Genomic DNA, 13,201 nt, shown 5'->3' with positions numbered 1-13,201 from the left:
AGAACAAAAACAGTAAAAACTGAGTAACCCAAAGGGTGTCCAGTTACCTATATGTAGCTGATATGACTGCTGGCTGTAGGGATATTACTAATTGCTGGCTTTCCAAATTACTCATTTGAATAACCTTGTGAACAGTGAACTCCCTGAACCATGTGAAACCTCTGAAAATTAGAGCTGGCCAAAAATTTCAAAATTTGAAATTTTGATAAAATGAAGGAAATTAACACAGCTACACATTAGTTTTAAACATCTATATCATTGTGATTTCACAACCAAAGTTCTTCAGATATCTCAAAGTCACAAGGCCTTGTTTAGGGCACCATAAAGTACATGCCAAGTTGGTAGCATTACAATTAAGCCATTTTGGATTTATCAAGAAAAATCATCTTAACAGGTGACAAATGTGCTTTTTGTTGTTGTTCAGAAAACCCAAAATCTGCTAAATGGGTTTTTATGAAACTTTCCATAAACGAAAAGAAAAGGAGTACTTGTGGCACCTTAGAGACTAACAAATTTATCTGAGCATAAGTTTTCGTGAGCTACAGCTCACGAAAGCTTATGCTCAAATAAATTTGTTAGTCTCTAAGGTGCCACAAGTACTCCTTTTCTTTTTGCAAATACAGACTAACATGGCTGCTACTCTGAAACCTTTCCATAAACATTCACTTCTGAGATGAGTCCAACCATGAAACATTTCAGTTCCCAAAGTATTTTTAAAGAACATACTTAGTAACCGAACTTAAGGTTTAATAATGGAAATGACATTCTCATGCATAACTATAGAGTTGCTATTGTGACATGATGATACAGGTACTCATCATGTAAAAATTATAGATAAACTTCCCAGCTTCTGCTATCATTTTAGTATATTAGCTAGAAAGTTAGTATGTTTAGCAGGAATTTGGGTGGTTAGTATGCAGAGGTTAGCTCATTTCATTTGAGTCAAACTCTACTTAATGCCCCTGAGGAGAACCAATACAACCCAAACCAACCCACTGCTCCCTGAAGATATACATGTAATTTTTACCATCTCCCCCTTCTGTCCAGGATGGCCCTGAAAAGGAAAAAGAGTGTGTTATCATGATAGAATCAGGCCTAAGCACCGCATTTACACATCCCCTTGCTGTGGCTGGTCATTTCATTTTGCTTATTCTTGGTACCAAGGAAGACATAATGTTCTGTCCATGTAGTCTGGCAACAAGTTGATCATCACTCCTGATCATTCTGGAGCAAAGCACAGAAAATAAAGCTTTGCTGATGAATAGCATGGACATGTGGTGAGGTATTTAGACCCTCCTTAGAGGTTGGCAGGAAGGGGTTAATGCTCTCCTTTGGACTAGAGGAAAGAGCACAGCTGTCTGCCCGGAGTGTAGTGATGTGCAGGGTAGCAGTGCTCTGATTGATTAATTACCCCATCAGAGTATAAGAGGGATGGTTCTGGTAGTGAGGTAGGATCCTTAGTATGCAGTCTGCTGCTAGGAGGAGCACTGGGTGGAGGAATGTGGTTTCTCTTTCTTTCTGTAACTTGGTTGCAGTGAGCTACAATTTAGACTTTTCTTTTGGACTTGCCTGAAACAACTCATGCCTTGTTTCTTGACTCTGGCTGGGAGAAACTCTGCAGTATCTATTTCCCTTTTAAAGGGGCAAGACATTATTTACATTGTTTGTTTGTTTTACAACAAAGTCCACCACAAAAGGGGTTTGAGTGCCACAAAGGCCTTCAGAATCCTTTGCTGTGCTGGCTGACCTATTGCAATGTGGGAGAGGAATAAACCATAATGTTCAATTAATAGCTAGTCTAGGCTGCAGCGAGATGATATCTGAAGCTTAGGAAACTCATTCTATTTGTCTCTGTCTCTAGCTGTCACTGCTGGAGGTGGGAACTCAATTGCTCAGTTAGGTTTAAAGGGAAGCTTCAGGGATAAGTGCTAGTTCATAGATGAAGCAATAGGGTAACCAGAAGAGCAACATCAGTAGGGCACCTTCCAGGATTTACTGATGCTCTGAAGACTCTCCAGGGGGATTTGGTGATGGTGTTCTCCTGCCCATAATCTTTCATGTGCATAAGGGCATGCACAAACTTTGCAAAATAATTTTATAGAAATTAACCTATTAACAGCCTGGCTCAGAGGATAGGGGAAAATATTAGACAAAGGGACATGGACATGGACAGGGACAGGGAGAGAGAAGCTGTGAAGGAATGTTTCACTTACAGGTTTGCCATCCAAACCAATTGGGCCCTGAAAGAAAAAAGAGAGAGCTGATTGGAAACTAGTTCATTGGTGGTTTATGCATTTGCCCCACAAATCTGGGTGGGGACTCAGTAGGATACAGATGGATCACACAGGATGTAGCAGAAAGAACAGTGAAGGAATGATGCGGCTGTGACTTTAACCAATGAACTCCTTTAGACTTAAGATGCAGAACACAGGAGAAAGAAAGCAAATTGACTAACCCAGTAGAGTGCTGCTATGTGAGAGATTTCTTACCCTGGTCTCTCACTGGCTGGGTGTGCTGCAGAGCCAATGTACCCATCGCTCAGTCCCATGGGGGAATTTCTTGCCTCAGTCACTAGTGGCCTCTGTCTAATTAAGGCACTATCTTGATGGGCTCTGAATGGCCCTTGCAGTTCTCCTTGGTGAAGGATGCTGGCTGTGATGCAAGGGCTCAAGTGTGGGGGGCTGTGTAGGAAAAATGTGGGGTCCTCAGGACCCTGGCAGGATTACTGAGAAGTCGTGGAGAGGGGCAGAAGTGAGGGGAAAGGAAAGGATAAAATGGGAAGATGGGAGTAATGCACTAAAACACCTTTGAGGTCTGGGCTCTGGTTTGTTTTTGTTTTTCTTTTAACTTGATCTGGGCTTGTTTGCTCTCCTTATGATTGGACATCAAAGCGTGGAGAGATCTGCTTCTCCTCAGTGCCTTGCTCCTACTAAAGTGAGGGTAGTTTACAATTATTGGCCACCTTTCAGAGAGGCAAGGCAGAGAGTCCAGTGTTCCGTGAGCATGGGGACTGCAGATTCCGAATTTTTTTTTTTTTTTTTGGTCCAAGGCAATTGCCCGCAGATCTGAGTTTATACACAGCAAATCCTTGAATAGAAACTACCAAGCCATCCGCTGAACTGAGCAGGCTGGCAGAGGGGTGTGTGTGACAAAGGCAGTTCAGTTATCAGAATAAATTAACAGAAAATACATTATGAATAGTGAGTTTGGGAACAGAATAGATGCTGTGGATGGTGCTGCACGACCAACCTGCCAGCAAGTGTGGGGCTGAAATGGGAATTTCTCCATCTTCAGAATCTGTTTTTCACGTCATTGCCCACTCAGGCTGTAGCTGTAACTGACAGTGCTGCAAAAGCAATTCCAGCCATGCTTTTACCCTCTCCCCCTACTGCTGCCTGGGCTTTCCATCTAGCAAGGTCAATATCTGAGCCACACTGCACAAGCAGGATGAATCTCAGGGGCTCTCTGTTATTACAATATCACATTTGAGTTCATTAAGGCTGGAATTTCATTTACCTGGGTGTTGTTTTCTTTATTTTGGTGGTTTTGGGGTGTTTTTTACAGCACAGTCCTGGGCTTCAACTGTGGTATTTTAACATTAGGGTTTTTTGAAAATTTAATTTCCTTTAGTGTTGTATCTTTGTTTTTTAAGGCATCATTAAAAAGAAAAGAAAATAGTAATGAAACAGAAAAAAACTTTTCAATTACATTATATTGGGTCCACGGTTTTGGATAGAAATGCTGAAAGGCACTTAGCTTTAGTGACACGAGCTGGCAATATTATACACTTGTACCTCAGATTAACAGTTCCACTTACCGGAAATCCAGGAAAACCTCTTGTTCCAGGCTGTCCCTGAGAAGAATAAAATGGAGACAGGGACGTTTAAAGAAATCTGAGAGCAGTGCAACATGTCTTCCTAAAATTGCTCTGTAGGGCCTCAGGATTTGTTATTTTCCCCAACCTGATCTCTGTGTAATATCACTTTAGTTCTCAGTATAGTCACCGAGACTCAAGTGCATTTTAAGAAAGCAGGCTACTGGGGAGCCAGCCGAAGTCTCCAGTCACAGCTTTGTTTTGTTCGGAGCCAGGACAGTGTTGGAGATGGTCCAATTTGGACTCCGAGTACTTTGTCTGAAGTTTCTAAAGTAATTAAATGGGCGTTCCTAGCTCACACGCTGGCCTTCTGGAGCATTTTCCAGCTCCTAAGCTCTCTTTATGGAAATTCCTTGCATAGCCACATGCATGGCCATAAAATGAGGTGTTTAATACTGAGTGATGTGTAGTGCAATGTGCAAACACTTGCAGCTCACCAAGTCTATATCATCAAGACAAACTCTACGTTATTGCCCCACTTCATTAATGTTACCCACAAAGAAAATTTTGTAGCAGAGATTCTGCAAAATAAAAAGGGATTGTATGTAAAGTGAATGGGCGATGTAAACAAGCCCCTTCCCCTCTCTTCTTTTCCAATAGTCAGTTTCTGATTGTCAGTGCAAGATCTGAATCAAACAAAATGCAGCAAGTATTGGCAGATGACACAATGGAGTGACAGTCAGACTGCTTGTCATAGATTCAACCACATGCAGACAATTAGAGGGTGAAAGCCTCATGGCTGCTGGTTTGCAAAACACTAAGTGCCAGAGCACAGATACCCTTAAATAAACAGGACTTGTAGGATATCTTAATCCTGATTTAGCTAGCCATCTTGGAAAGAATAACAACAAACTTCAGTCCGATTCTGAAATTAAGCCGTTTAAATTAAAATAGTTGGATGAAGTAAATTCTGTGCCTCCCTCGTCTTCTCTGACCCCTGAAATCCATTTTGCAATTTCAGTAGGTCTAGTTCTCTCTGCTGGGCTAACTATTCTCTTCAGACCTTGTGCTTTCTGAGACTTCCCAGTTCTGAGCTGGGTGAGATGGGGAAGGGAAATACCTCCTAGGGCACTTTTAACCTAGGGAAGTCCCTAAGCATATAAGATTTGAATGAAACAACTGCTGGGACTAAACATAGGTTATGACCAGACCTTTGATCCTCACAGTGGAGTATCAGTGAAGGTTCAGGGCTGTTTAGCAGTTGAGGCGAATGACTTGGGAGCTGGATGCATGGTCAGAATGAGAGAAAAGAAGTTGGGAGGTCAGTTGAAGGATCTGGTTGGGTAGGGAGAAAAAGGGAGTGCAGAAGCACAGGGATCAGCGGATAAGGGAGAGTTCATGATTTTGGTGGGGCTCTTCGGAAATTGTGAGCCTGAGTGCATTTTGAATTCCTCCATCACTGTAGTTAACAGTCCTGTGCAATAGCAAGGGATTAGCTCACTAGACAGTGTGCAGCATTGTGGAATTAAACCCAATAGACTATAGGAAGCAGGGAGTAGCCAGAGCACATCAATGCCCAGCCTTGCCTCTTCTCTCCTTTTGCTCCCCCTGACATATGCTGGGGACTGGGAAAAGGGCCAGATTAGAGCCCCTTTGGCAGTAGAAGGAGCCTTTACCTTGGGGTATTCCACAGAGAATATTTCCACCCCTTTACAGCCCCTTACACCTCTGGAGTGACATAATGGGGCCTTGGCACAATGTAGAGTTGGGCCCAAAATCTCTTTTGCAGAGCTCTAGAGAACTACGGCTGTAATGTCTCAAATTGCACCAAACAGTAATGTTGTTATTCAGAATGCTAGCATGACTGAATCATTCACATTGTTTTTTTTAAAGCTTTACTAAGTTAAATTTGGTCATAGTTGCCTTGCAGGATACATATAAAACCACCTGGATCCGTTGGCTTGAGACCAGAGGAGAAGATACACTATAAATTTAATGATCTGCCCAATGCTGATTTCCAAAAGGGTGAGAACTGAGAGGATCCCATTAATAAATGATTAATTTTTGGACTACTCCCATAGACAAGAAGTGCTAAGAAAAGAATCAAGGAGGAAACCCGGAAATGGTGCAATTTGGCCTCTGCTATCTTTCTTGTAAACTATAAACTGCTTCCTTTTACTCCTTGGCTAAAGTCTGATGTGTACAATAACAGGCCAAAGCAAAAGTTGACCAACTAAAGATTCCAAGAAACATTTTTTCCTTCTCTTGTTCAAATGTTGTTCATATCAAGTTCATAGACCTGGGAATTGCCAAATCATAGGGATTGTCTGTTTCTGCCACTATTAGCACAATGCTTCTTTCTGGCCAGAATGCCTGAAGAGAAGTTAAGCGGCAGAAAACTCTGGAAGTGAAAGCTTGAACCTCCTCTTTCCTCTAAAAGAAAATCTGGAAACTATTTGTCATCCCACTTCTTTCCAAAGTGGCCCCAACCTCCAGCATTTGCTTATTTATCTTTGGCATTAGGTAATCCTTTATACTTATCACCAACTCTCCATGAAATTAAATAATCTTTTCAACAGACTTTGGGGGTGGAAGAAGTGAATTTTGCCAGTACAGACTTGTGAAGTTCGGGGGTACAATCCAGACCAGTAAGGGGCTGTGTCTCATAGACTCATAGACTTTAAGGTCAGAAGCTGGGGGGGGGGGACAAAGGGTCCTCTCTGTCTGTGTGATGCTTTTGCTGGGACCAGAGCAGGAATGCAGGTCAGAACTCTTGTAAAGAGTTAGTAAGAAATCTAGTTAGATATGTGTTAGATTCTGTTTTGTTTAAATGGCTGATAAAATAAGTTGTGCTGAATGGAATGTATATTCCTGTTTTTGTGTCTTTTTGTAACTTAAGGTTTTGCCTAGAGGGATTCTCTATGTTTTGAATCTGATTACCCTGTAAGATATTTACCATCCTGATTTTACAGAGGTGATTCTTCTACTTTTTCTTTAATTAAAATTCTTCTTTTAAGAACCTGATTGCTTTTTCATTGTTCTTAAGATCCAAGGGTTTGGGTCTGTGTTCACCTGTACAAATTGGTGAGGATTTTTATCAAGCCTTCCCCAGGAAAGGGGGTGTAGGGCTTGGGAGGATTTTGGAGGGAAAGACGTTTCCAAGTGGGCTCTTTCCCTGTTCTTTGTGTAACACTTTGGTGGCGGCAGCTTTTAACTTAAGCTGGAAAGAATAAGCTTAGGGGGTCTTTCGTGCAGGTCCCCACATCTGTACCCTAGAGTTCAGAGTGGGGAAGGAACCTTGACAACCCCTAACTTCTGAGTTACTGAAGTCCTGAAATCATGATTTAAAGACTTCAAGTGACACCATTTACCGTTCATTTACACTAGTTTAAACCTGCAAGTGAACCATGCCCCATGCTACAGAGGAAGGCGAAAAACCTCCAGCATCTCTGCCAATCTGACCCAGGGGAAAATTCCTTCCCAACCGCAAATATGGCAATCAGACCCTGAGCATGTGGGTAAGACCCACCAAGCAGATATCTGGGAAAGAATTCTCTGTAGTAACTCAGAGCCCTCCCCATTTAGTGTCCAGTCTCTGGCCATTGGGGATTTTTGTTAATGCCAGTTGCCGATGGGCTCCATGCCATTGTAGGCAGTCCCATCAGACCAGCTCCTCCATAAATGTATCAAACACAGTCTTGAAGCCAGTTAGGCTTTTTGCCCCCACTGCTCCCCTTAGAAAGCTGTTCCAGAACTTCACTCCTCTGATATTTAGAAACCTTCACCTAATTTCAAGTCTAAACTTATTGATGGCTAGTTTATAGCCATTTGTTTTTGTGTGCACATTGGTGCTTAATTTAAATAACTCCTCTCCCTCCCCGGTATTAATCCTTCTGATGTATTTATACAGAGCAATCATATCTCCCCTCAGCCTTCTTTTGGTTAGGCTAAACAAGCCAAGCTCTTTGAGTCTCTTCTCATAAGAGAGGTTTTCCATTGCTTGGATCATCCTAGGAGCCCTTCTCTGCACCTGTTCCAGTTTGAATTAATCTTTCTTAAACATGGGAGACCAGAATTGCACACAGTATACCAGATGACATCTCACTACTACCTTATATAATGGTATCAACACTTCCCTGTCTCTACTGGAAATACCTCACCTGATGCATCCTAGGACTGCATTAGCTGTTTTCACAGCCACATCACATTGACAGCTCATAGTCATTCTGTGATCAGCTAATACACCCAGGTCTTTCTTCTCCTTTGTCACCTCCAACTGATAAGTCCCCAGCTTATAGCAAAAATTCTTGTTGTTAGTCTCTAAATGTATGACCTTGCACTTTGCACTATTAAATTCCATCCCATTTCTATTACTCAAGTTTACAAGGTCATCCAGATCTTCTTGTATGATATTCTGGTCCTCCTCCATATTGACAATACCTCCCAACTTTGTGTCACCTCCTGTCCCACAACCTTAGATGCCTCACTATGCTTTACTGTTGTAGCTCCCAACCTGGGCTACTCATGCACAGCCCACCAGTATGCAAATCATACCCTGAGTATCTGTTTATAGCTACAGCCCTGGTCCAGCAACTCTGACCCCAGCAGCCTGTCAGCAACACGCCAGCCACATTCTGGCTTTCACAGCCTGGGTTACTACTTGCAGAGTGACCCCAACACACCCCCAGTCCTGAATTTCCCCCAAAACATGTTTTCTCAAACTCCTGGGTAGTTCAGATATAAAAGATCTGTTGCCCCTGTAAAGGGTCAATATTCAACCATTTGCAACTTTAACTGGAGTTACCAAACAGTTCAGTTTAAATACAACACTGGATTAGTTTAGATTAACAATAATGCACATTTATTTAACTACAAAGAGAGAGATTTTAAGTGGGTACAAGTACAAGGTATTAAAGTCAGAAAAGGTTACAAGAGAAATAAAGATAAAACTCTTTCTAGTAGCTCAAACTTAATAAGCTAGACTTGGTTCAAGGTAATATCACAGCAACAGAACTGATCAAATTCTCTGATTGGGATCTCCCCCCAGAGTCAAAGGGCTGCTTCCTTTGTCTTCTTAGGTGAAGAGGTGGAGAGAGAAAGAGAGAGAGAGAGAGAAAACCTGGTGTGTTTTTGCCCCTCACTTTTATAGTCCTGTCCCCCTTGGAAATACATTTTCCTGAGGGTTATCCCTAGATAAAGTTCATTGCTGCAGTGAAGGAGACAGGGAGGCTTGTGGTAAAAGAGGTTCCATGTTGTTGTTTGCTAAAATGCAGATCAAACTGTTCCTGCCCCACTTTGTTGCCAAAGAAGGGCCATTTGACATGTGATTGCCAATCAACTTTATGACACCTGGCTAGAGGCGTCAGTTTGTCCTTTGTTTTTGAGAAACCAGTTTACCCACTCCCCAGACTAGTCTGGTAAGCACATTGTAGTCATAATTTCAGCTTATGTTCATAACTCTTAATAAGCATTTTGCACATATATTACACAAGAATACTGATGATAAATATGTCATTAGCTTTTTAATGATACCTCACAAGGCATATTTTGCACAAAGATTATTACACTAATGTGTAGGGTATGTATACAGGGGTGCTTTCAGTCATAGGTCTTCTAAGAGCTTTGGCCGTGATAGACAAAAATCCATTTTAAATATTGTTATTAGCTGGGTGAAACCTTTTTATGGGTTGAGTTAAAACCCCAGTGAGATTGGCAGATGTGAACTTGCCCTCCCATTAACATAATTGTAAGCATAAGCCTCACCAAGACAACAGGTGTGTGTGTGTGTGAGAGAGAGAGAGAGAGAGAGAGAGAGATCACAGAACTGAGGTCACATCAGAACAGATGGAGTGAGAGAGACAGCCTGAAGGAGCAGCTAAAAGCATGAGGCTGACCCTGGGGCTGTTGGTAGATCTATCCAATTACAACTCTCAGGATATCTGCATCACTCTTCAGGCTGATTACGAGCTAAGAGCTGCAGTTTATGACAAAGGGGGAAAGGGACAAGCCTGTTATTCTTATACTCCATTGTGTGCTTAATTCAGTGCTCAGAAAACTAAGGGACTGATTCACTCTGAGCCCAGCACAGTGCAGGCAGAACAAGCACTGTAAATGGACCCTGACCTGTACCGCCCCTGGCTATTCTATTCCTGGATCACAACACAACACTTCTGAAACACCTCAGTCCTGAACAACAACCTCCTTTCCCCCGTCTCTGCTATTCTAAGTCTGGGAGACTTAGAATATACTTCCTAGAAGTGCTTATGCTGGGCCTTTCTCATTGAAAATTAAAAGTGTGCACATAAGCTCAATAAAGAGTTGTGATTAATGTTTTGCTAGGAACAACAGGACAGCCTGTTGTTGGCTAAAAGGATCAGGACAATAATATATTCTTTCCAGTGCCAGAGAGCAGCTCCTGTTCCTAGACTCCGCTGAGAGTGAGCAATGTGTCTCACCCTGGGGTAGTGGGGAGGGACATTTTGTCTATTAGGTCTTCTTTCCCAACCTGCTTGATGTACTATTGTCCTTCCTTATTGCTAGGGCCCTACCAAATTCACAACCAAAAAAAAGTGTCACAGAGCATGAACTCTGGTCTCCCCCTGTGAAATCTGGTCTTTTGTGTGCTTTTACCCTACACTATACAGATTTCATGGGGAAGACCAGTGTTTCTGAAATTTGGGGTCCTGACTCAAAAGGGAGTTGCAGGGGTCACAAGGTTATTTTAGGGGGTGTCACGGTCAGTGTTACCTCTAATTTTTCCCACCCATGTGTAGAATTAATTTTGTTATGTGCACCAAAATGGAGATGATGTGTGACACATCACCTTCAAATCGGTGCACATAACAAAATTCATGTGGTGAGGGTGGGGTGGAGTGGAGGGATTTGGAGTTTGGGAGAGGACTCAGGGCTGGGGCAGAGGGTTGTGGTGCAGGGGTGTGAGGGCTCCAGCTGGGGGTGCGGGCTCTGGGGTGGGGCTGGGGATGAGGGGCTTGGGGTGCAGGAAGGTGCTCTGTGGCTATGGCTGGGAGAGAGGACTCCCCCCACAGAAGCACCTGGGCTGGGGAGAGAGGCACCTCCCACCACCGCAGCAGCTCCAAGGCTGGGATCACAGGACAGGTGCCCCGGATCCCAGCCCCCGCAACTCCAGGCTGGAGCTGGGTTCAGGGAGGGGTGCTCCTGACAGGTCCGGGCCAAGCTGCCCAGGTCCAGGCCCAGGCCACCTGTGTCTGGGTCCGAGTTGGGCTGTTCGGGCTGGGCCGCCCTGGCTCTGGCTGGAGCCGGGCCATGCTGCACCACCTCGTGGCTGGGGCTGAGCTGCACCGTAACACCCTGGCTGGGTTCAGAATGGGGTAGAGGCGCCCCGGCCATGGCAGGTCCGGGACGCAGCATAGTTGAAGGCTGGGCTAGGTTGTGGCCAAGGGAAGGGTGACCCTCCCCTGGCCACGGCAGGTCCCTGGGCGGGTTCTCTGAGCATCTGCGCAGCGCTAAATAGGCTGCTGTGCAGCTTACAGGGAACTTAGGTCACGGTATTCCCACCCTTACTTATGCGCTGCCTTCAGAGCTGGGTGGGCGGAGAGCGGCAGCTGTTGGCCGGGTGCCCAGCTCTGAAGGCAGCAGTGCAGAAGGAAGGGTGGCAATACCATACCATGCCATCCTCACTGCTGTGCTGGTGGTGGTGATGGGACTGTCTTAAGAGCTGGGCTCCCGGCCAGCAACCGCCGCTCTCCGGCTGCCCAACTCTGAAGGCAGCGCCGCCGCCAGCAGCAGCGTAGAAGTAAGAGGAGCAGTACCAGAACCCCCCCTACAATAACCTTGTGACCCCTCCCCCCCACAACTCCGTTTTGGGTCAGAACCCCTACAATTACAACACCCTGAAATTTAAGTTTTAAATAGCTGACATCCTGAAATTTACATTTTTTAAATCCTATGACTGTGAAATTGACCAAAATAGACCATGAATTTGGTAGGGCCCTACTTATTGCTGCCAATAGCAGCCTAGCGGGAACATCCTGGCTGAAACAACTTCTGCCGTTTAGCACAAGACCCTAAAAGGCTATCTGCCATTCAGAAAACTGCAGTTGTCAAAATAAAAGTCATTGTCTTCTGAAAAGCCCAAGAATCTGCATTTGTTTCCTGGTTTGGTTTTGTCATTTATCAAACCCACAGTGGCGGACAGGTGGCGCTGGGAACAGACTAAGCTGTTTCTTATTAGGAACACTTACCACGGGACTTTTGGAAAGATAGTTGGAAAGCCAGATGTAGCCGACTGTCCAGACTGCCGAGGTCTCTTTCACTTGACTTCAACCGGTTAGATGTGAAACAAGGTCATATGTCCTCCATCCTCTCTCTAGGTCAAGGATGCTACTCCTCACAAAGCTCATCAAAAAAGGAAGTTACCAGGGCAGGTGTGGGGGAAAGGGGATTGAATCTTTTCTGCCACACTGCAGTGGAAATTAATGGTATATCAGAATGGATGGATCTGAGATGCTTGCCTGAAAGAGAGTGGTAATAACCTATTTGGGCAATAAGCTGTAGATAATATTTAAGATGTAGATAAAATAATAAGCTGGGCTAATATTTGTCACATATTTGTTGTCCTACCTAATACACATTGTCTAAACTCAATTGTTTTTCTATGGAGTTTAAATTCACATTTAATTTCATTCTGTGTGAAAGGCACTTTTTGAAAGTGCCACTGGAGGGGCAGCCATGTTTAGCTCCTGAAGGATGGGGAGAAATGTGTTTCAACTTTTTTCATGGCATGAAGTTAGATCAAAGAACCCCAGCAAAGTTAATACCATTAATACAAACCTAAATTCTAGCCAATAACCACTGGAAATGTATTGGAAAACTGGAGTTTCTATAACGATACAAAGACCTAACAGAAATTTGGAAACACCGTGCATTTGCATTTGTTAGGGAAAGCTAGAAGTATGTACTTCAATTCAAGAAGGACCTAGAATTTGGGATGTATGAAAGCTCTAGGCCTGTATTCTTTCTTGGACACAAAGGCCCCAGTTCTCTTAGGAGCTTCATGTGAGTGGATCTCTGCACCTGCGTGAAACTCCTGGCAGGATCAGGGCCTAATACTGTACTTCTCCAGCCCCAGCATACCTCTCTAAGTGCCTCTTCTCTGCTCCCTAATTAAAACAAGCCATCAAGACCGCAGCAGAGGAAGGGTTCACTGAACTCTTCAGAGAGAAACCTCAGCACTCTGACAGTAACATGCTTGTCATTGATGAACCTGGCTGAGCAACAAAAACTTTGAGTCTTAGGATAAGAAATTGAATTTTTCAAGCAAGTTCCTAAATTACCCATTTTTGTTTCTCCAGCAGCCATTTGCCCAGCCTTGATCCCGGGCATGTTGCACTGTAAAGATGGAGCAAT

At 43.8% G+C, this 13,201-nt stretch overlaps 1 protein-coding gene across 1 annotated transcript in view; it reads right to left on the bottom strand.

The window, feature by feature from the left end:
* COL13A1 (collagen type XIII alpha 1 chain) overlaps positions 1–13,201 on the bottom strand; it is a 100,959-nt gene that overhangs the window by 72,336 nt on the left and 15,422 nt on the right. Inside the window, exons 6-8 of the mRNA XM_048858108.2 lie at positions 3,818–3,853; positions 2,214–2,240; positions 1,028–1,054 (exon numbers count right to left, since the gene is read on the bottom strand). Of these exons, the coding sequence (XP_048714065.1) occupies positions 1,028–1,054; positions 2,214–2,240; positions 3,818–3,853 (90 nt within the window). The remainder of the gene's footprint in view (positions 1–1,027; positions 1,055–2,213; positions 2,241–3,817; positions 3,854–13,201) is intronic.

This window comes from Caretta caretta, chromosome 7 (assembly GCF_965140235.1).
Source record: "Caretta caretta isolate rCarCar2 chromosome 7, rCarCar1.hap1, whole genome shotgun sequence".
In the NCBI taxonomy this organism is placed as follows: domain Eukaryota; kingdom Metazoa; phylum Chordata; order Testudines; family Cheloniidae; genus Caretta; species Caretta caretta.
The sequence above is the reverse complement of the archived record's forward strand: the minus strand, read 5'-3'. Positions and strand labels throughout refer to the sequence as shown.